Consider the following 20,311-nt stretch of genomic DNA (forward strand, 5'->3'; position numbering starts at 1 on the left):
TGGCAGTCTTATTATAGAAATTCAAAGAATTTATGCTTTCGATTTGATTTAGTTTCTAGAATTATTCAACTCACCACCAACTCACTGTGTTGATAGGTAACATTTGCAGGACTCCACAGCAGGGGCGGAGCCATCCAGGGCTCAGCCCAAACCTAAGGGGGGCCGGGGAGGGATTGTAAACCATTCATGGCAGCTATATACATTATTTTACGAGACTTATGAGATAAAAAGAGGGCCTAAAAATCTGCACATCATTTGGGAATGATGTGCAGTTTCCAAGGAAACAGTCATCCTGCAGAGCCCACATCCTATTTAGTATCTAATTGTTCTCCAACTGTTTAACAAAAATAGGTTTCAAGAATACTCTAAATTCCACCCACATATCTATGCAAGGAGAGAGGGGAAACTTATAGAATGATACACTTCTTTGGGGGACTTCGTGACACTAGTTGAAAAACGCGTCTCCATTCGGTGTCACATGTTCATTTGTGTCAATTGTGCTAAGATGGTTGAGTACAGCTCCCTGCAGCAGCTCACCTTCACTGTTCAACCAGCAAGCTGGTGGAACACTCACCATAATAAGTAGTTTGTTTGTTTCACTCATGTAGCAGAAAGGAACAACTGCATTCTGTTGCTAACCCTGTGTTGGACAATGACAATAACTTAACCTTGAACCTTGACAGACACCAGTGATTCAGTGACATAAATGTTTTCTATCCAAATTTCTAAATACTTTATTTAAAGTAACATCAATCCGTTCCAATTTACCATCAAACCATATTTTGTGAAATATTCAGTATGCTAGTTAGCCAAAGCTTCACAGACCTGCTGTGCCCAGTTACGGTTGCTAAGCGGTGATTGGACAGTTGCTTTTCAGGGGAGGGCTTTAGTGAACAGTCAGTTATTGCCACAGGCCGGTCTCCACCGAGTCCCTAGCCTTGCTGTACCTTCATGAACCATAACTAATGAAAGTAACCCTGGGTGCATTTGAACAGCCCACAGTGGGCGATGCCTTTGTGATCTCACAGTTTTATCTACATTTAGCCTGAAATATCTGAAGCAATGATGGTTTTTGTTGTCAGAGGATTGATTCGTGTGATTAAGGAATGAAATGAAGCTGTTAAAAATCACATCGTCACTTTAGTTTTTAGCCTTGTACTTTATCTTTAACAATGATCCTTGTAGTACATACATTGTACTTCTGTGCGTGCATGTATAGTGAACAACGTATTTATTTTAATTTTTTTAACAATCCAGTGCTGGGTCGCTTTATAGAGAGAAGGCAAGGCCAGAACTCAGTATATAATCTCTGTTAACAAAATTCATAAAAAAGTCAAGAGCACTATTAAACAGAGGATTGGAAGTTATTCTGATGTTTATCATTTGCAGTTGCAAGTACTTGCATTCAACGATTTTGAGACCAGAAACAGTTTTCTATTTGTATTTAAATATGTCCTGATGTATTGTAGTTTATACAACAGTAGAGGATTTGTGTCTATATTCAGTATTCAGTTTTCTAAATCTAAATGTACAGTTTTATATCTTTATGCTGTTTGTATAAAGGGAAAATTATAACTTCACAACCCACCTTTGCACACATAAATTGCACACTCAGCCTATTCAGTCTTTGAATTTACATTCAAATATAATTCAGTTTATTGTCTTTTGAGATAATAACAAAAAGTGCTTCGTCATTGCACGTGTGAATAAATCAATGGAATATGAAAAACCTGTTTTTCCCCGAATGAGGAAGGGGGATGCGACCTCATCCCTCGTCTCACAGCTCTGCCGCTGTCTGAGCTCAGTGATTGGCGGAAATGCGTGGAGTGACGTAACGTGTGTCACGAGCTCAGGCAAGGGTATAAAACCACGGAGCGAGACGTTTACCATTCACACCAGGGAGAGAAACCACAAGGAGTTCTTGCTTCAACAGTGTTTGAACGGAACTTCTTCCTTCGTCCCGCGTACTACTTCTTCTACTCTGCATTCCGGACACGACAAACCTTTATTACTTGAACACTACCGAGAAAGTCGCCGTTAAGCTATTTTTTGTACCGTTTTGCTAAGAAAACAAGAGAAGAAACCCGCAAGAAACGCCAGCTACAATGGAGTCTCAGGTCCGTCAGAACTACCACCGCGACTGCGAGGCCGCCGTCAACCGGATGGTCAACATGGAGCTGTTCGCCTCTTACACCTACGCTTCCATGGTGAGAAGAACACTTCAATTTATTGTATCTTCGTATTAATGTATGCTAAGTATCTGCATCTATTGTATGTCTTGATATAAAAAAATATTTGCTATTAAAAGAAGAAATATAAAATACAATTGTCATTAAATTGATTGTGTTTTATAAGTAATGCAGTATGGCAGCACTGTTTCTCTGCATCTCTCACTTGTTTATCTGATGGTTGCCAGATAAGGAGTGTTTTATCCGCCACACTGAGTCAAACATGCTGAGTCATGTTTATGCTGATTTTTTTTTTAACTTATTCAAACATGATGCTGGTCTGTGTCCAAACTAACTAGACCTTTCAAAACCATGACTCATGTGCCTGACCACTACTTTGTTGCCTGTTTGTCACAACCTTTTTATTTATTTTTTTAAATAATGGTGACGTCTGCTAATCACAGTTCTAACCTCTGCTCTTCCTCCCCTCTTGTCCCTTGTTTACAGGCCTTTTACTTCTCCCGTGACGATGTGGCCCTCGACGGCTTCGCCCATTTCTTCAAGGAGAACAGCGACGAGGAGAGGGAGCACGCCCAGAAGCTGCTGGCCTTCCAGAACAACAGGGGAGGACGCATCTTCCTCCAGGACCTGAAGGTCGGTACACACTGGAGGACTGGCCCCGTTGAGACGTGTCTTGCTGCACCCTGTCTGTCTAGGACAAATAAACTGGGATTAACCTGCAGCAGTGGGACACTCGGTCCCTCCCATTTACCACCAATTCTTATCATGACCGTTCAGTCTGCTATAATTGAATGTTTTTTCCTCTGTAGAAACCAGACCGTGATGAGTGGGGCAGCGGGCTGGAGGCCATGCAGTGCGCCCTGCAGCTGGTGAAGAACGTCAACCAGGCCCTGCTGGACCTGCACAAACTGGCTTCTGACAACGTAGACCCTCATGTAAGTGTGAATTAGTGCCGCGAGGTCTGCCAAAGACGGTCCCGGCTACACCACAAACTCGTGTGCTCTAGCATTCGTCTGTACGCGTAGCAATCTCTCTCTCTCTCTCGTCTCCGTTCCTCAGATGTGCAACTTCCTGGAGACCCACTACCTGAACGAACAGGTGGAGGCCATCAAGAAGCTGGGCGACTACATCTCCAACCTCTCCCGCATGGACGCCAGCAAAAACAAGATGGCGGAGTACCTGTTCGACAAGCACACCCTGGGGGCAAAGAGCTAAATATGCAAAGTCTCAGGGTTGAGCCTGGAGGGAAGATGTGGCACACAGGCTTTAAACGCACCCTTCTGCTCCAGTGAGCGTGAATTTAAATCTACTCTGCTTGACCTTTGGAGTTGATGAGTTCTGGTGGTGTCACCGGGTTTTTTAAATGTCATTTAAGGATAGATATTTATAAGGTGATGACTTTGCCCTCATTACCTCCAAATCTCCTCTTGTGTGACATTTGAATGACTGTTTCTGATCTGTTCTTAATCTGAATAAACATGTTGAGCTGGACTCTGTTGTCTGATCTGCATCTGTTACGCACCCTTTTCATATTGACTTAAAAGCTGTTATGTTTACACAACATCATTTATTAAACCAAAGTGCTGGTTAGTAGTCGGTAACTCCTAAATGGAGCTAATCTGTAACTCTTTCCCTTATAAAGTGTACATGCTCATGAATGACTGCACCGCCTTTAAATCCACAAGAACTGCCATCAAGTCACCAGAGCTTTACTCTCTGGTTTTTCCTTCTCAGCAGGACATTTATATTTATTTTCCCCACAGTTCAACGAAGTGAAAGTCCTGATTCCTCCCAGGCTACATTTTCTTTTTTTTACTGAATAAACAAAGGAATTCTGAAACGGCACACTGCCACATAACTTAATTATGAAATCCTCATGATTTTAAGAGTTTAAATTACATGTTTGTATTGCCCTGCATTGTTGGAAGGAAACTGTGTACAGAATATATCTAATTTTGTTTATACAAATTTGCCACAAGGGGCTCTGTACAGCAGGGTCTGAAATTACATTTTTTTTTTACTGTGGCAGCCAAGTATTTAAAGAGAACTTTCAAAGCATTCAGAAATGATTCATTGCCAAGAGTGTCATTCATGAAATAGTAAAAGTATGTCATAAAAACAAGTATAGTTTAGTATGTCACAAGCCATCAATCATGACCGAGTTTGGTGGAATTTGATTTCCACCAATCATTTGACAATGATAGTATCTCGTATAGTGTCCTGGCATTTGGTTGTATTTTCCTGTTATATTTTGATAAGTTCACTCACCGTCATGATTGGTTTAAAGAATCCTTATAGTAGAGCCCTGCATGGGAAGTATTACTTTAAATACCTCTCAGAACAGCTGTATGATGTCTTCAGTTCCACTGGAGGAGAACAAGACCCCCATGATGTCATTAGGATCATATGAGCTCGGGCTTGGACATTTTTATTTTTTTCACCCACAGTTCAACGATGCATGCCATGCAGGTTGAGATCCTGTATACAAGAGTGATGCAACTTCTGTGAAAAGAGCTGAGTCATCTGCTTCTGAAGCCAACAACAAACCACATGAGCGATCCTGGAAGTTCCTAGAACGAAGGCCTCCTGAATACTACAATGTAAAGAATCTGGCTTAGACGAGATGTGATGAGGGCGAAGTAGTCGAGGTGTTTCTTGAAAAATGAATGCATCTTCAGAGAGCGTGTTGTTTTTCAAATCAAAGTGTGGCCCTTTGCACTGCGGCCAAACCAACCACACTACACTCTCATCAAGATTAACACCTGGCTGGAAACTATGGTGCCACTCCTCATAAAAGTCTGGAATGTGTTACGTGATTACGTCATCTTTAAAAATAAAAAATGTAAACAGAGACAGCTGGAATGTAGCAGTTATGTTAACTAGCCTGGATGCTATGCTAACTACCAGCCATGATGGGACGAATATATTGAAAAGCGAACATGTCGCAACATGCAATGTGTTTTGTTGAATTTCTGTCAAATAAAAATAAAAAAACACTGGAGACAGATTATTTATATTTTGAAGTCAACACTCAAATTTCAATACTAATTCATTTTTACCGTCCCTCATGCTCCCACAAGCCTTTCTCTCGCCGTGACCTTTCACCTGTCCGGTGCACAGGCATGAACCCCCTGAACAGCTCAGCGGACCGTGAGGAGATACTCACTGGAGTTGACAAAGATTGGATTAGAATCGCTGACTTGCACCTGTAAGTGTTTCTGTTAGTGGTACGCTAGCCCTCATGGCGCCATACTTACTGTGTGCCAGATGAGACGAGAGGCCTAAAGGAAGCAACTCTTAAGACCTGACATGATTACACGTTCGCCCTCTCGTTGGCCAGCACTGCAAACATTCTTACTGTAGTTTTAGCTGATACATAACTACCACAATTTTATACTAGTTAAAGAAAAAGAAAAAATCTGCACAAGTGATCTTCACCAGCAGCATTAAATCAGCAGTTTAGGAATGAAATAATTGTTGTGACCCTTGACGTCCACCTGGCACTATACAAGTGGAAAGCTATTGGCTGAAAGTGCTGTATCACTTTATTAAAGATGATCTCTTGTGTTATTAACAAAAGCATGATATTCAAGTGTACAAGAGGACAAACCTCAACCCAAAATCTCAGTGTGTGTTTCAGAGGCCGATAAATAACAGAGCATGTAGATTATTTCAAAGTCAGTTCCAAACAGTGATCAAATCACAGTTGAACTAAACACCATCATCCAAACCGCACTCTTTAGGGAGACCTGATGTCACTTATCTGACTCACATTGAACAGATATGAGCATGCATAAAGAAAAAGTTGCATTGAAACAGGACTGAGGCTTTTAGAAGCACGACTTTCATTAAAAACAAAAACGATCACAAACAATATGTAAGTACAGCATTTCCTTGGCTCCCCCATGTTATTTTAAAGCGAAGACCTTTCAGGCTTTTCAGACTCTGTCGTGTCTCACAACAGTGCTGTGGTATTGAGTAATGCAATACAAAAAAGAAGAACACCTCGGTGGAAAACACATAATCAGCAGTTTTGAGATGTCGTGTTGTATAACGAGATAAAACAAGTTCTGCTGTATCGGGCCAAAGTTAACTACAGAGATAAGCAAGGTCTATAGATGCCTTATGGGGAGTATTGGTTAACAATCCAGTGCTGGGTCACTTTATAGAGAGAAGGCAAGGCCAGAACTCAGTATATAATCTCTGTTAACAAACTCATAAAAATGTCAAGAGCACTATTAAACAGAGGATTGGACGTTATTCTGATGTTTATCATTTGCAGTTGCAAGTACTTGCATTCAACGATTTTGAGACCAGAAACAGTTTTCTATTTGTATTTAAATATGTCCTGATGTATTGTAGTTTATACAACAGTAGAGGGTTTGTGTCTATATGTAGGAGTATTCAGTTTTCTAAATCTAAATGTACAGTTTTATATCTTTATGCTGTTTGTATAAAGGGAAAATGATAACTTCACAACCCACCTTTGCACACATAAATTGCACACTCAGCCTATTCAGTCTTTGAATTTACATTCAAATATAATTCAGTTTATTGTCTTTTGAGATAATAACAAAAAGTGCTTCGTCATTGCACGTGTGAATAAATCAATGGAATATGAAAAACCTGTTTTTCCCCGAATGAGGAAGGGGGATGCGACCTCATCCCTCGTCTCACAGCTCTGCCGCTGTCTGAGCTCAGTGATTGGCGGAAATGCGTGGAGTGACGTAACGTGTGTCACGAGCTCCGGCAAGGGTATAAAACCGCGGAGCGAGACGTTTACCATTCACACCAGGGAGAGAAACCACAAGGAGTTCTTGCTTCAACAGTGTTTGAACGGAACTTCTTCCTTTGTCCCGCGTACTACTTCTTCTACTCTGCATTCCGGACACGACAAACCTTTATTACTTGAACACTACCGAGAAAGTCGCCGTTAAGCTATTTTTTGTACCGTTTTGCTAAGAAAACAAGAGAAGAAACCCGCAAGAAACGCCAGCTACAATGGAGTCTCAGGTCCGTCAGAACTACCACCGCGACTGCGAGGCCGCCGTCAACCGGATGGTCAACATGGAGCTGTTCGCCTCTTACACCTACACTTCCATGGTGAGAAGAACACTTCAATTTATTGTATCTTCGTATTAATGTATGCTAAGTATCTGCATCTATTGTGTGTCTTGATATAAAAAAATATGCTGATAAAAGAAGAAATATAAAATACAATTGTCATTAAATTGATTGTGTTTTATAAGTAATGCAGTATGGCAGCACTGTTTCTCTGCATCTCTCACTTGTTTATCTGATGGTTGCCAGATGAGCAGTGTTTTATCCCCCACTCGCCACATTGAGTCAAACACGCTGAGTCATGTTTATGCTGTTTTTTGTTTTTGATTTTTTAACTTCTTCAAACATGACGCTGGTCTGTGTCCAAACCGACTAGACTCTTCAAAATCATGACTCATGTGCTGTTAGGTCCATAATTTTTGGACACTGGGAGAAATCCCTCCCTCCTCCCTCCTTCCTGCAGCCATGTGCTCTCAATCGCCTCCAAAACACAACAGCAGGTTTAAGTCAAACTCAAATAGATTTATTAGCCAAGAAGCATAAAAACAGATACAAACCGAATCACATTATTAATAACAAAACAAACGGAGGAGGTCTGACTCTCTCTCTCCCCACCCTCCCCCCTCAAGATCCTTTGTCCCTCCAAAGTTACATCTCTTAGCTCATCGATCACCTCACTGATTGGCTGAAGTCCAATAAGCCCCTCCCTTGACCCATTGTCCTAAACTTCACACCTCACCCAGCCACTTTACAACCCCCCCCCCCCCCCCCCCCCCCCCCCCCCCCGGCTTCCAACCCATTCCTCAAACCCCCACTCTTACAACACACCTCTTGGTCAAAACTTCCTAAAGTAAAAGCATTGTAACATAATTCCATAATTAGGAGTTTAAAAACTGTAATTCCTCACAGTGCCTGACCACTACTTTGCTGCATAACTACTGTTTGGCACAACCTTTTTTTTTTTTTTTTTTTTATATAAATAATGGTGACGTCTGCTAATCACAGTTCTAACCTCCGCTCTTCCTCCCCTCTTGTCCCTTGTTTACAGGCCTTTTACTTCTCCCGTGACGATGTGGCCCTCGAAGGCTTCGCCCATTTCTTCAAGGAGAACAGTGACGAGGAGAGGGAGCACGCCCAGAAGCTGCTGGCCTTCCAGAACAACAGGGGAGGACGCATCTTCCTCCAGGACCTGAAGGTCGGTACACACTGGAGGACTGGCCCCGTTGAGACGTGTCTTGCTGCACCCTGTCTGTCTAGGACAAATAAACTGGGATTAACCTGCAGCAGTGGGACACTCGGTCCCTCCCGTTTACCACCAATTATTATCATGACCGTTCAGTCTGCTATAATTGAATGTTTTTCCCTCCGTAGAAACCAGACCGTGATGAGTGGGGCAGCGGGCTGGAGGCCATGCAGTGCGCCCTGCAGCTGGAGAAGAACGTCAACCAGGCCCTGCTGGACCTGCACAAACTGGCTTCTGACAACGTAGACCCTCATGTAAGTGTGAATTAGTGCCGCGTGGTCTGCCAAAGACGGTCCCGGCTACACCACAAACTTGTGTGCTCTAGCATTCGTCTGTACGCGTAGTAATCTCTCTCTCTCTCTCTCTCTCGTCTCCGTTCCTCAGATGTGCAACTTCCTGGAGACCCACTACCTGAACGAGCAGGTGGAGGCCATCAAGAAGCTGGGCGACTACATCTCCAACCTCTCCCGCATGGACGCCAACAAAAACAAGATGGCGGAGTACCTGTTCGACAAGCACACCCTGGGGGCAAAGAGCTAAATATGCAAAGTCTCAGGGTTGAGCCTGGAGGGAAGATGTGGCACACAGGCTTTAAACGCACCCTTCTGCTCCAGTGAGTGTGAATTTAAATCTAATCTGCTTGACCTGTGGAGTTGATGAGTTCTGGTGGTGTCACTGGGTTTTTTAAATGTCATTTAAGGATAGATATTTATAAGGTGATGACTTTGCCCTCATTACCTCTAAATCTCCTCTTGTGTGACATTTGAATGACTGTTTCTGATCTGTTCTTAATCTGAATAAACATGTTGAGCTGGACTCTGTTGTCTGATCTGCATCTGTTACGCACCCTTTTCATATTGACTTAAAAGCTGTTATGTTTACACACCATCGTTTATTAAACCAAAGTGCTGGTTAGTAGTCGGTAACTCCTAAATGGAGCTAATCTGTAACTCTTTCCCTTATAAAGTGTACATGCTCATGAATGACTGCACCGCCTTTAAATCTACAAGAACTACCATCAAGTCACCAGAGCTTTACTCTCTGGTTTTTCCTTCTCAGCAGGACATTTATATTTATTTTCCCCACAGTTCAATGAAGTCCCAGGCTACATTTTCTCTTATTACTGAATAAACAAAGGAATTCTGAAACGGCACACTGCCACATAACTGTTAATTATGAAATCCTCAAATGATTTTAAGAGTTTAAATTACATTTTTATTGGCCTGCATTGAAGGAAACCTTGTGTACAGAATATATCTAATTTAGTTTATACAAATTTGTCACAAGGGGCTCTGTACAGCAGGGTCTGAAATTACATTTTTTTTTACTGTGGCAGCCAAGTATTTAAAGAACTTTCAAAGCATTCAGAAATAATTCATTGCTAAGTCATTCATGAAATAGTCAAAATATGTCTCAAAAAGCCATCAATCAATCATCACAGTTTGGTGGAATTTGATTTCCACCAATCATTTGACAATGATAGTATGTCAGTGTCCTGGCATTTGGTTGTAGTTTCCTGTTATAGTTTGGTAAGTTCACTCACCCTGTCATGATTGGTTTAAAGAATCCTTATAGTAGAGCCCTGCATGGGAAGTACTACTTTAAATACCTCTCAGAACAGCTGTATGTCTTCAGTGCCACTGGAGGAGAACAAGACCCCCATGATGTCATAGTGATGTCATTGGGATGGGATCATGTGAGCTTGGACAGTATAAACTGAAAACATGCGTTGCAACAACAAACAGGTTTGTAGTATTGTTGTACTAAATAATTCATCCATGTTACTGTGATGAAAAACATTTTTGCATGAAAGAAGAGTCCGAGGTGCATATTTACCTGCTTCTGTGAGTCGTGTGGGGAAGGAGAAGGCCTGTTGTGAGCAGGGCACAGAGGCTTTGCTTGTGTGAATCCCCGGAGGCTCCTCTGCAACTTCTCTCGGGAGGTTTTTATTTACCTGCACAGTGCATGTGACCGGGTCAGGCTGGAGGGGAGGGGTGAAGAGAGGAGGTGTGTTGCGGATGGGGATCGGGGTTTTCAGGTCAAGGAGGTCCGTTCGGAAACATTGGCTCTCACAGTGGTTTTATGTGTCGGCTACAATGTGGCAGTCTTATTATAGAAATTCAAAGAATTTATGCTTTCGATTTGATTTAGTTTCTAGAATTATTCAACTCACCACCAACTCACTGTGTTGATAGGTAACATTTGCAGGACTCCACAGCAGGGGCGGAGCCATCCAGGGCTCAGCCCAAACCTAAGGGGGGCCGGGGAGGGATTGTAAACCATTCATGGCAGCTATATACATTATTTTACGAGACTTATGAGATAAAAAGAGGGCCTAAAAATCTGCACATCATTTGGGAATGATGTGCAGTTTCCAAGGAAACAGTCATCCTGCAGAGCCCACATCCTATTTAGTATCTAATTGTTCTCCAACTGTTTAACAAAAATAGGTTTCAAGAATACTCTAAATTCCACCCACATATCTATGCAAGGAGAGAGGGGAAACTTATAGAATGATACACTTCTTTGGGGGACTTCGTGACACTAGTTGAAAAACGCGTCTCCATTCGGTGTCACATGTTCATTTGTGTCAATTGTGCTAAGATGGTTGAGTACAGCTCCCTGCAGCAGCTCACCTTCACTGTTCAACCAGCAAGCTGGTGGAACACTCACCATAATAAGTAGTTTGTTTGTTTCACTCATGTAGCAGAAAGGAACAACTGCATTCTGTTGCTAACCCTGTGTTGGACAATGACAATAACTTAACCTTGAACCTTGACAGACACCAGTGATTCAGTGACATAAATGTTTTCTATCCAAATTTCTAAATACTTTATTTAAAGTAACATCAATCCGTTCCAATTTACCATCAAACCATATTTTGTGAAATATTCAGTATGCTAGTTAGCCAAAGCTTCACAGACCTGCTGTGCCCAGTTACGGTTGCTAAGCGGTGATTGGACAGTTGCTTTTCAGGGGAGGGCTTTAGTGAACAGTCAGTTATTGCCACAGGCCGGTCTCCACCGAGTCCCTAGCCTTGCTGTACCTTCATGAACCATAACTAATGAAAGTAACCCTGGGTGCATTTGAACAGCCCACAGTGGGCGATGCCTTTGTGATCTCACAGTTTTATCTACATTTAGCCTGAAATATCTGAAGCAATGATGGTTTTTGTTGTCAGAGGATTGATTCGTGTGATTAAGGAATGAAATGAAGCTGTTAAAAATCACATCGTCACTTTAGTTTTTAGCCTTGTACTTTATCTTTAACAATGATCCTTGTAGTACATACATTGTACTTCTGTGCGTGCATGTATAGTGAACAACGTATTTATTTTAATTTTTTTAACAATCCAGTGCTGGGTCGCTTTATAGAGAGAAGGCAAGGCCAGAACTCAGTATATAATCTCTGTTAACAAAATTCATAAAAAAGTCAAGAGCACTATTAAACAGAGGATTGGAAGTTATTCTGATGTTTATCATTTGCAGTTGCAAGTACTTGCATTCAACGATTTTGAGACCAGAAACAGTTTTCTATTTGTATTTAAATATGTCCTGATGTATTGTAGTTTATACAACAGTAGAGGATTTGTGTCTATATGTAGGAGTATTCAGTTTTCTAAATCTAAATGTACAGTTTTATATCTTTATGCTGTTTGTATAAAGGGAAAATTATAACTTCACAACCCACCTTTGCACACATATATTACACACTCAGCCTATTCAGTCTTTGAATTTACATTCAAATATAATTCAGTTTATTGTCTTTTGAGATAATAACAAAAAGTGCTTCGTCATTGCACGTGTGAATAAATCAATGGAATATGAAAAACCTGTTTTTCCCCGAATGAGGAAGGGGGATGCGACCTCATCCCTAGTCTCACAGCTCTGCCGCTGTCTGAGCTCAGTGATTGGCGGAAATGCGTGGAGTGACGTAACGTGTGTCACGAGCTCCGGCAAGGGTATAAAACCGCGGAGCGAGACGTTTACCATTCACACCAGGGAGAGAAACCACAAGGAGTTCTTGCTTCAACAGTGTTTGAACGGAACTTCTTCCTTCGTCCCGCGTACTACTTCTTCTACTCTGCATTCCGGACACGACAAACCTTTATTACTTGAACACTACCGAGAAAGTCGCCGTTAAGCTATTTTTTGTACCGTTTTGCTAAGAAAACAAGAGAAGAAACCCGCAAGAAACGCCAGCTACAATGGAGTCTCAGGTCCGTCAGAACTACCACCGCGACTGCGAGGCCGCCGTCAACCGGATGGTCAACATGGAGCTGTTCGCCTCTTACACCTACACTTCCATGGTGAGAAGAACACTTCAATTTATTGTATCTTCGTAGTATGTATTAATGTATGCTAAGTATCTGCATCTATTGTATGTCTTGATATAAAAAAATATTTGCTGTTAAAAGAATAAATATAAAATACAATTGTCATTAAATTGATTGTGTTTTATAAGTAATGCAGTATGGCAGCACTGTTTCTCTGCATCTCTCACTTGTTTATCTGATGGTTGCCAGATAAGGAGTGTTTTATCCCCCACTCACCACATTGAGTCAAACATGCTGAGTCATGTTTATGCTGGGGTTTTTTTTTTTTTACTTCTTCAAACATGATGCCAGTCTGTGTCCAAACCAACTAGTCCTTTCAAAACCATGACTCGTGTGCCTGACCACTACTTTGCTGCCGAACTGTTTGTCACAACCTTTTTTTTCCCTCTTGTCCCTCTTGTCCCTTGTTTACAGGCCTTTTACTTCTCCCGTGACGATGTGGCCCTCGAAGGCTTCGCCCATTTCTTCAAGGAGAACAGTGACGAGGAGAGGGAGCACGCCCAGAAGCTGCTGGCCTTCCAGAACAACAGGGGAGGACGCATCTTCCTCCAGGACCTGAAGGTCGGTACACACTGGAGGACTGGCCCCGTTGAGACGTGTCTTGCTGCACCCTGTCTGTCTAGGACAAATAAACTGGGATTAACCTGCAGCAGTGGGACACTCGGTCCCTCCCGTTTACCACCAATTATTATCATGACCGTTCAGTCTGCTATAATTGAATGTTTTTCCCTCCGTAGAAACCAGACCGTGATGAGTGGGGCAGCGGGCTGGAGGCCATGCAGTGCGCCCTGCAGCTGGAGAAGAACGTCAACCAGGCCCTGCTGGACCTGCACAAACTGGCTTCTGACAACGTAGACCCTCATGTAAGTGTGAATTAGTGCCGCGAGGTCTGCCAAAGACGGTCCCGGCTACACCACAAACTTGTGTGCTCTGGCATTCGTCTGTACGCGTAGTAATCTCTCTCTCTCTCTCTCGTCTCCGTTCCTCAGATGTGCAACTTCCTGGAGACCCACTACCTGAACGAGCAGGTGGAGGCCATCAAGAAGCTGGGCGACTACATCTCCAACCTCTCCCGCATGGACGCCAACAAAAACAAGATGGCGGAGTACCTGTTCGACAAGCACACCCTGGGGGCAAAGAGCTAAATATGCAAAGTCTCAGGGTTGAGCCTGGAGGGAAGATGTGGCACACAGGCTTTAAACGCACCCTTCTGCTCCAGTGAGCGTGAATTTAAATCTAATCTGCTTGACCTGTGGAGTTGATGAGTTCTGGTGGTGTCACCGGGTTTTTTAAATGTCATTTAAGGATAGATATTTATAAGGTGATGACTTTGCCCTCATTACCTATAAATCTCCTCTTGTGTGACATTTGAACGACTGTTTCTGATCTGTTCTTAATCTGAATAAACATGTTGAGCTGGACTCTGTTGTCTGATCTGCATCTGTTACGCACCCTTTTCATATTGACTTAAAAGCTGTTATGTTTACACACCATCGTTTATTAAACCAAAGTGCTGGTTAGTAGTCGGTAACTCCTAAATGGAGCTAATCTGTAACTCTTTCCCTTATAAAGTGTACATGCTCATGAATGACTGCACCGCCTTTAAATCTACAATAACTACCATCAAGTCACCAGAGCTTTACTCTCTGGTTTTTCCTTCTCAGCAGGACATTTATATTTATTTTCCCCACAGTTCAACGAAGTTAAAGTCCTGATTCCTCCCAGGCTACATTTTCTTTTATTACTGAATAAACAAAGGAATTCTGAAACGGCACACTGCCACATAACTGTTATGAAATCCTCATGAGTTTAAGAGTTTTAATTACATGTTTTTATTGGCCTGCTTTGTTAGAAGGAAACTGTACAGAATATATCCAATTTAGTTTATACAAATTTGCCACAAGGGGCTCTGTACAGCAGGGTCTGAATCTTTTATTTTTTTTTTTTACTGTGGCAGCCAAGTATTTAAAGAAATAACTTGCAAAGCATATAGAAATAATTCATTGCTAAGAGTGTCATTTATGAAATGGTCAAAGTATGTCAAACTCATTTAAGTATAGTTTAGTTATACAAAGTCCAAGCTCACAGACTTTACCAACGACCGCACCAGGAAGAACTTCAGCACCATCCAGTGGCCTGTAAAAATATGGTAATGCAATACTGTACAGATTTGTCCCCCCCTACATGAGAACTGTTCTTTTTGACTGATCCACATTACTCCATTTCTATTTGGAAGCAGATTTGTCAAATAGAAACGATCTCCGTCCACACGGGCATTTCAGCATCATTCTCGAATTGATCTGCATCCACACGGCAGCCTTCGAAGACGGGCAGCACGTGACCATTAACGTACATTGGGCATGCGTGTGACGGTGTAAACAGGAAGTAGATTGGTTGCTGAGTTTTAAAAAAATACGACGGAGTAATAAAGTAGTCTTTAATAATGAAAGGTTGTGTTTGATACTTAAGATCTTCCTCTAAAATCTTCCTCTATAAACTCAAACAGACACAGTTCGTGGAACGTTTTAGAAGTTTTATTTTTCAGACTTAGTTACAGCGCTGCGGGTCTTTCTCTCTCTCTCTCTCTCACATCAAATTTACTTTAAAATCAACACTTACACGTAAACATTTACTAGATTATGGTCCATAAATGTGGTCAACACACGTCTCTCACTCTATTCTGCTCTTGCTTAGCCATCATGTAACATGTCCGACTAGCTAGCTTCTAAGCTAATTCTAACATTACCGCCAATGGAGAAATGCTAACCGCGATTAGCATTTAATACAACACAAATGCTATACTAAAAGAGCAAATATAATATATCTTCGTACATCTTTTCATGCTTCATAAAGAAATACTTACAGACTAAGGTCTCTCAAGGCTACCAAACGGAAGAAGTAAAACGTTAGTGCAGCGTGTCTTCTCATTAGAATCTAAAAACAACGAGGCACTAACTACGGCAAGAGAAGAGGGATAAATACGAGCATGAAAATGTCATTTTTTCTAAACACATCAGTTTCCGACCGTCCACACTCAAACGCAACCCCGGAGTTTTCAAACACCTCCAATCTCGGGGGTGTTTTCAAACTCCTCCGTTTAGGGTGCTAAACATTTTTATTTTGTTTACTTTTAGTTGTTTTTCTTCTGCTTCATCCGTTGTTTTCTCAGTCCACACTTGTTCTGTTGTATTTTTGGCTTGTCAGTCATCTGTGCAGCACTTTGACCTGCACTAACATGTATGAAATTTGCTATACAAATAAAGATTGATTGATGAATACACCTCCAATCACCCCTCCCTTTCAGGCCCTCAGGTAACGGAAAAACACAAAAGGCTCTTGAGAGAGCCACAATGTAGTTTGTCCGTTCTGGGCTGCGGTAGAAACATGGCGGTGCAACACTGCGGACTCCGTGAAGACGACCAGCTCCCTTTGTAGCTATATGGCTCATTCTAAGCCAACGAGAACACAACACGTCTTTGTTGCAGGAAATGAAAACATAGATATGAATATTATATTTAATTTTTTCATTACATTTTTACAAAATCATCACATTTTTTGTATAGCCGCATGTCATCGTTCCAGCATGTCCAGTATACAATGTGGGCTTCGTAGATAATTGGCAGACTTTCTGGGGGAAACCTGGTCTGCTTAGGAGTGAAGGCATCCATCCCACTCTGGATGGAGCGGATCTCATTTCTGTAAATCTGACCCAGTTTCTTTGTGGACCTAATCCGTGAGGTTAGACCAGGAAGCAGAGTTGCAGTCTTACACACTTCTCTGCGCTTCCATTCGAGCAGTTACCCAAAACCATATAGAGACTGTGTCTGCCCCACGGCCACTTAAATGTATTAAATTAAAAGTAAACAGTCGAGGAGTTAAACTAAATAACTTAATCCAAGTTAATACTAACGCAACAGTGCAACAAAATAGGAGAATTAAATGTGGACTCTTAGATATCAGATCTCTGTCATCTAAAGCTGTATTAGTAAATGATTTAATATCAGATAATCATATTGATTTATTTTGTAACCTGGCTGTGTAATGAAGAATATGTCAGCCTAAATGAATCAACTCCTCCAAGTCATATCAATACTCACATTCCTCGAGGCACCGGCCGAGGAGGTGGAGTAGCAGCCATGTTTAACTCAAGCCTATTACTAAACCCTAAACCTAAACTAGATTATAACTCATTTGAAAGCCTGGTTCTTAGTCTTTCACACCCAACCTGTAAAACAATACAGCCAGTTATATGTGTTATAGTGTACCGGGCCCCAGGTCCGTATTCTGAATTCCTATCGGAATTTTCAGAGTTCTTATCACGTCTAGTTCTTAAAACAGATAAAGTAATTATTGTAGGTGATTTTAATATTCATGTGGATGTCGAGAACAATAGCCTTAGTACTGCATTTATCTTATTATTAGATTCGATTGGCTTCTGTCTGTGTACAGAAACCCACTCACTGTTTTAACCCTCGACCTGGTTCTGACTTATGGCATTAAAATAGAAGATTTAATAGTCTTTCCACAGAACCCTCTTTTATCGGACCATTATCTAATAACTTTTGAATTAGGCAAACGTTTCTCCACCAGATGTCTCTGATGGTGCTGTAGCTCAATTTAAAGAAACGATTCCGTCTGTATTTAATTCAATATCATGTCTCAATATAACAGAGGACTCCTGTGATAACTTTAGTCTGTCCCAGGTTGATGATCTTGTCGATATCTATCCTCAAATATAGTAACCTTATAAACAGCTGTAAACCCTGATATATATTTAGATGGCTTTACTCCCATCGACCTTGACAATTTCTACGTCTAAACCTTCGACCTGTCTTTTAGACCCTATACCGACTAGGCTGCTTAAAGAAGTGTTACCGTTAATTAGCACGTCTTTACTAGATATGATCAATCTGTCTTTACTAACAGGCCATGTACCGCAGTCCTTCAAAGTAGCTGTAAATAAGGTCAAGGGGATTACTCACAAGCATGAATTATGTGTCCCTAATAAATTTAAAACAAAAATACCACAAAATTGTGAGGGACATGTCTTTAGCTTTAGTCTTTGATCTTTGTTTGGTGAAAAAAAATGAAATGAGTTATTACTGGCAATGACTGATGCCTTTGAGTTGAAGAAATCTCTGACAACATAAAGACAAAAAAAAAATCAATATTATATCAATTCTGAGATTTTCCAAAGTAAAAGTCAGACATTTCTTTTCAGATATAAGTCATTTCACTATGTTCATATTTAGAGATGTCCTGAAATCAAATATGACAATCATTATTGAGCAATGGGTTTTTATAGTACCTCAAGTATTCAGAAATGTAGCTATTTCACAGTAGAAATATCTGACTTTTACAATGGAAAATCTCATAATTAAAACGCTTGTTTCCATGTATTTTTGTAGTCAGGGATTATCATTGATTATTTAAGTGAGGGACAAATGCAATGTACATGTTTGAATGATTCAACCCAAGCAAAAGCTCAACAGTAGTCTTCCAGTAAGGATTCTTAAATATCTGCGTCACTTCCGGCACAGCAGCGGACGCTACAGCCACACAGTGACGTCATCAGGGGGAAATTAAACATGGCCGACAGCAGGCGCTAGACGGCTGAAATTAGCGAAAAGCGTGTGTAAATTCGACGAACCTCTGAGACTTTGCTGCAGGCATTTGAACTTCGAGGTACACATTTGCTGTATCTGTGTATTTGGATACGTCTCACACATGAATTGGAGGTTCAAGTTGAGTTTGTTCGCCTGTAAAGACCTCACTAAACCGGACATTAGCCCGCGGTGTTAGCCACGTTAGCAGCCGGACCAGCGCCTGCTTTTGTTTTTGTCGGGAGGTTGTGCTCCAGAGGGCTGACATTGTGAAGCCTTTTAAAATTATTTTTCTTTTTTTCCCCGCCTTGGACTGTAGCTGTTTAGGTGGACTGATTCCGGGGCTTTTTGTATCGTGTTGCGGGTGGGGTCCAGCCTGTCTAGCGGCGTGTTAGCGGTGTTGTTCATTCAAGGCCAACTTGGCAACAAAGCCACACTTTGCAGACTACGGACACTTAACTCGACTCGAGCCGCTGGACCGTAACTGCCTCTGAACATTGCGCCCTGCAACATGGATCCAAAGCGCGCACACGGCAAACCTCAGACGAGCGGCAGCAGCAGCGACTCCAGCTGCGGCAGCCCCGCGTCCCCCTCCAGCAGCCCCGCGCCGGCGGCGAGCAGAGCCCCGGTGCCCGGGGGCAACGCGTTCGCCAACGACGGCAGCTTCATGGAGATGTTCAAGAAGAAGATGGAGGCGGAGGCGAAGAGGAAAAAGGAGACGCAGCAGACAGGTGGAGAGGCGAGAGACACCGAGCAAGGACTGACACCAGTGGAAAAGAAGCCCCCTCCCGTGACGAGCTTTGTAAGGGGTTTGGCAGTTGTAAGATGAGATAGCAGTATTTCAACACGCATCCAAAGTGGAGCACCATTGACAGTCTCGCTCTGACACTAAAGCTATTACATCCTGAAATAATGGCCAATATTTCAGTAGTACTCGCCTAGTACCTGCCAGTGATTTGTTTTACTTTTCCATGTGTTCTGAACACATTGTGGCAATAATTGTAGACCAGCGAAGACTATGGATGCTCCTTTTTACTGATGGTTTCGCCGGTGGTGCGGCGAGAAACTAAATGTAGACCGTCTGCTCTGGTGTAGTCTCCTTCATTGACAGTCCATCTGCAAGGGCTCCTATAACGGTTTCAGTCTTCTATCCCCTAACCCAGGTGGGGAAGCGCAGAGGCGGCGTGTTCCTAAAGACCGGCGTGGTTGCAAAGAAGCAGAACAACGAATCAGAAGTGAGTGGAGATGGTGGTGGGGGGGGGGGGTGTCAATTTGAAATATTCTTGTTGTTGGACTTCTGACTTTAATCACTTTGTGTTTTCCTCTCCCGCAGAGCAAGCCAGGCAAGAGCGATGCTTGGTCATCGTATATGGCCGAGGTAAAAAAGTACAAAGCCCACGAGTGTGGGGACGACGATAAGACCAGGCCTCTGGTCAAGTAGGGTTCCATGACGCGAACGCGACAAAGTGTTTGTGAGGTGGACGACCATCTGGGAGAAGCTCCGGGACGGCCGGCCAATCCTGAACCTTCTCATACTGCCAGCTCAAGTCACCCTTCGCGGAAAGCTCTTCACAAACTGCGTAGATTGAAGGGCCTTTTTCCCTCTTTATTTTTGTGTTGCTTGTTCTTTGTTGGGACTCTGGTAATCTGATGTCAAAAGGTGTTTTGGAAACTTGGCATTCATTATTGTTAAATGTTTTCTAATTTGTCATGTCTGGGTTAAGTTAGGGTTCATTAGCAGTTGGATTTGATTTAATAGTCAAACCAAGGTGTCAATTAAATCTACACTGCCCATTAATGTGTGGTGTTGTGCCTCAGTTTTGTGTTGGTTTGTAATAGTCTCACTTGACTTCACTGCGAGACTCTTGTTAAAAGTATA

The 20,311-nt window shown here is 42.1% G+C and overlaps 4 protein-coding genes across 5 annotated transcripts; all 4 read left to right on the forward strand.

Annotated features, from left to right (window-relative positions):
* Nucleotides 1-2,105: 2,105 nt before the first annotated feature.
* On the forward strand, nucleotides 2,106-3,404 carry LOC142945248 (ferritin, spleen middle subunit-like). Its single transcript, XM_076086668.1, has 4 exons — nucleotides 2,106-2,207; nucleotides 2,676-2,822; nucleotides 2,999-3,124; nucleotides 3,249-3,404. Exons 1-4 carry the CDS (start codon nucleotides 2,106-2,108, stop codon nucleotides 3,402-3,404), a joined length of 531 nt encoding a protein of 176 aa, XP_075942783.1.
* Nucleotides 3,405-7,190: 3,786 nt separating this feature from the next.
* On the forward strand, nucleotides 7,191-9,033 carry LOC142945249 (ferritin, spleen middle subunit-like). Its single transcript, XM_076086669.1, has 4 exons — nucleotides 7,191-7,292; nucleotides 8,299-8,445; nucleotides 8,622-8,747; nucleotides 8,878-9,033. The coding sequence occupies exons 1-4, from the start codon at nucleotides 7,191-7,193 to the stop codon at nucleotides 9,031-9,033; spliced, it is 531 nt and encodes a 176-aa protein (XP_075942784.1).
* A 3,667-nt stretch (nucleotides 9,034-12,700) lies between these two features.
* Nucleotides 12,701-13,974, forward strand: LOC142945250 (ferritin, spleen middle subunit-like). The gene is made up of 4 exons (XM_076086670.1): nucleotides 12,701-12,802; nucleotides 13,244-13,390; nucleotides 13,567-13,692; nucleotides 13,819-13,974. Exons 1-4 carry the CDS (start codon nucleotides 12,701-12,703, stop codon nucleotides 13,972-13,974), a joined length of 531 nt encoding a protein of 176 aa, XP_075942785.1.
* Nucleotides 13,975-18,380: 4,406 nt separating this feature from the next.
* Nucleotides 18,381-20,249, forward strand: trir (telomerase RNA component interacting RNase). Of its 2 annotated transcripts, none has more exons than XM_076083123.1 (3): nucleotides 18,381-19,252; nucleotides 19,596-19,667; nucleotides 19,766-20,249. In XM_076083123.1, the coding sequence occupies exons 1-3, from the start codon at nucleotides 18,944-18,946 to the stop codon at nucleotides 19,871-19,873; spliced, it is 489 nt and encodes a 162-aa protein (XP_075939238.1). In that variant the 5' UTR covers nucleotides 18,381-18,943; the 3' UTR covers nucleotides 19,874-20,249. The 2 variants fall into 2 exon arrangements, with proteins under 2 accessions (XP_075939238.1, XP_075939244.1); XM_076083129.1 differs by having other exon boundaries at nucleotides 18,388-19,234.
* The last annotated feature ends 62 nt before the right edge of the window (nucleotides 20,250-20,311 follow it).

Source organism: Anarhichas minor, unplaced genomic scaffold (assembly GCF_050575085.1).
Source record: "Anarhichas minor isolate MPS153535 unplaced genomic scaffold, ASM5057508v1 ptg000007l, whole genome shotgun sequence".
NCBI lineage: Eukaryota > Metazoa > Chordata > Actinopteri > Perciformes > Anarhichadidae > Anarhichas > Anarhichas minor.

Coding starts and splice junctions, on each gene's coding strand:
- LOC142945248 (XM_076086668.1), top strand. CDS start 2,106: ATGGAGTCTCAGGTCCGTCAGAACTACCACCGCGACTGCGAGGCCGCC. Junction 2,823..2,998: donor TCTTCCTCCAGGACCTGAAG/GTCGGTACACAC, acceptor TTTCCTCTGTAG/AAACCAGACCGTGATGAGTG. Junction 3,125..3,248: donor CTGACAACGTAGACCCTCAT/GTAAGTGTGAAT, acceptor TCCGTTCCTCAG/ATGTGCAACTTCCTGGAGAC.
- LOC142945249 (XM_076086669.1), top strand. CDS start 7,191: ATGGAGTCTCAGGTCCGTCAGAACTACCACCGCGACTGCGAGGCCGCC. Junction 7,293..8,298: donor CTTACACCTACACTTCCATG/GTGAGAAGAACA, acceptor CCTTGTTTACAG/GCCTTTTACTTCTCCCGTGA. Junction 8,748..8,877: donor CTGACAACGTAGACCCTCAT/GTAAGTGTGAAT, acceptor TCCGTTCCTCAG/ATGTGCAACTTCCTGGAGAC.
- LOC142945250 (XM_076086670.1), top strand. CDS start 12,701: ATGGAGTCTCAGGTCCGTCAGAACTACCACCGCGACTGCGAGGCCGCC. Junction 13,391..13,566: donor TCTTCCTCCAGGACCTGAAG/GTCGGTACACAC, acceptor TTCCCTCCGTAG/AAACCAGACCGTGATGAGTG. Junction 13,693..13,818: donor CTGACAACGTAGACCCTCAT/GTAAGTGTGAAT, acceptor TCCGTTCCTCAG/ATGTGCAACTTCCTGGAGAC.
- trir (XM_076083123.1), top strand. CDS start 18,944: ATGGATCCAAAGCGCGCACACGGCAAACCTCAGACGAGCGGCAGCAGC. Junction 19,253..19,595: donor TTGTAAGGGGTTTGGCAGTT/GTAAGATGAGAT, acceptor CCCCTAACCCAG/GTGGGGAAGCGCAGAGGCGG. Junction 19,668..19,765: donor AGCAGAACAACGAATCAGAA/GTGAGTGGAGAT, acceptor CCTCTCCCGCAG/AGCAAGCCAGGCAAGAGCGA.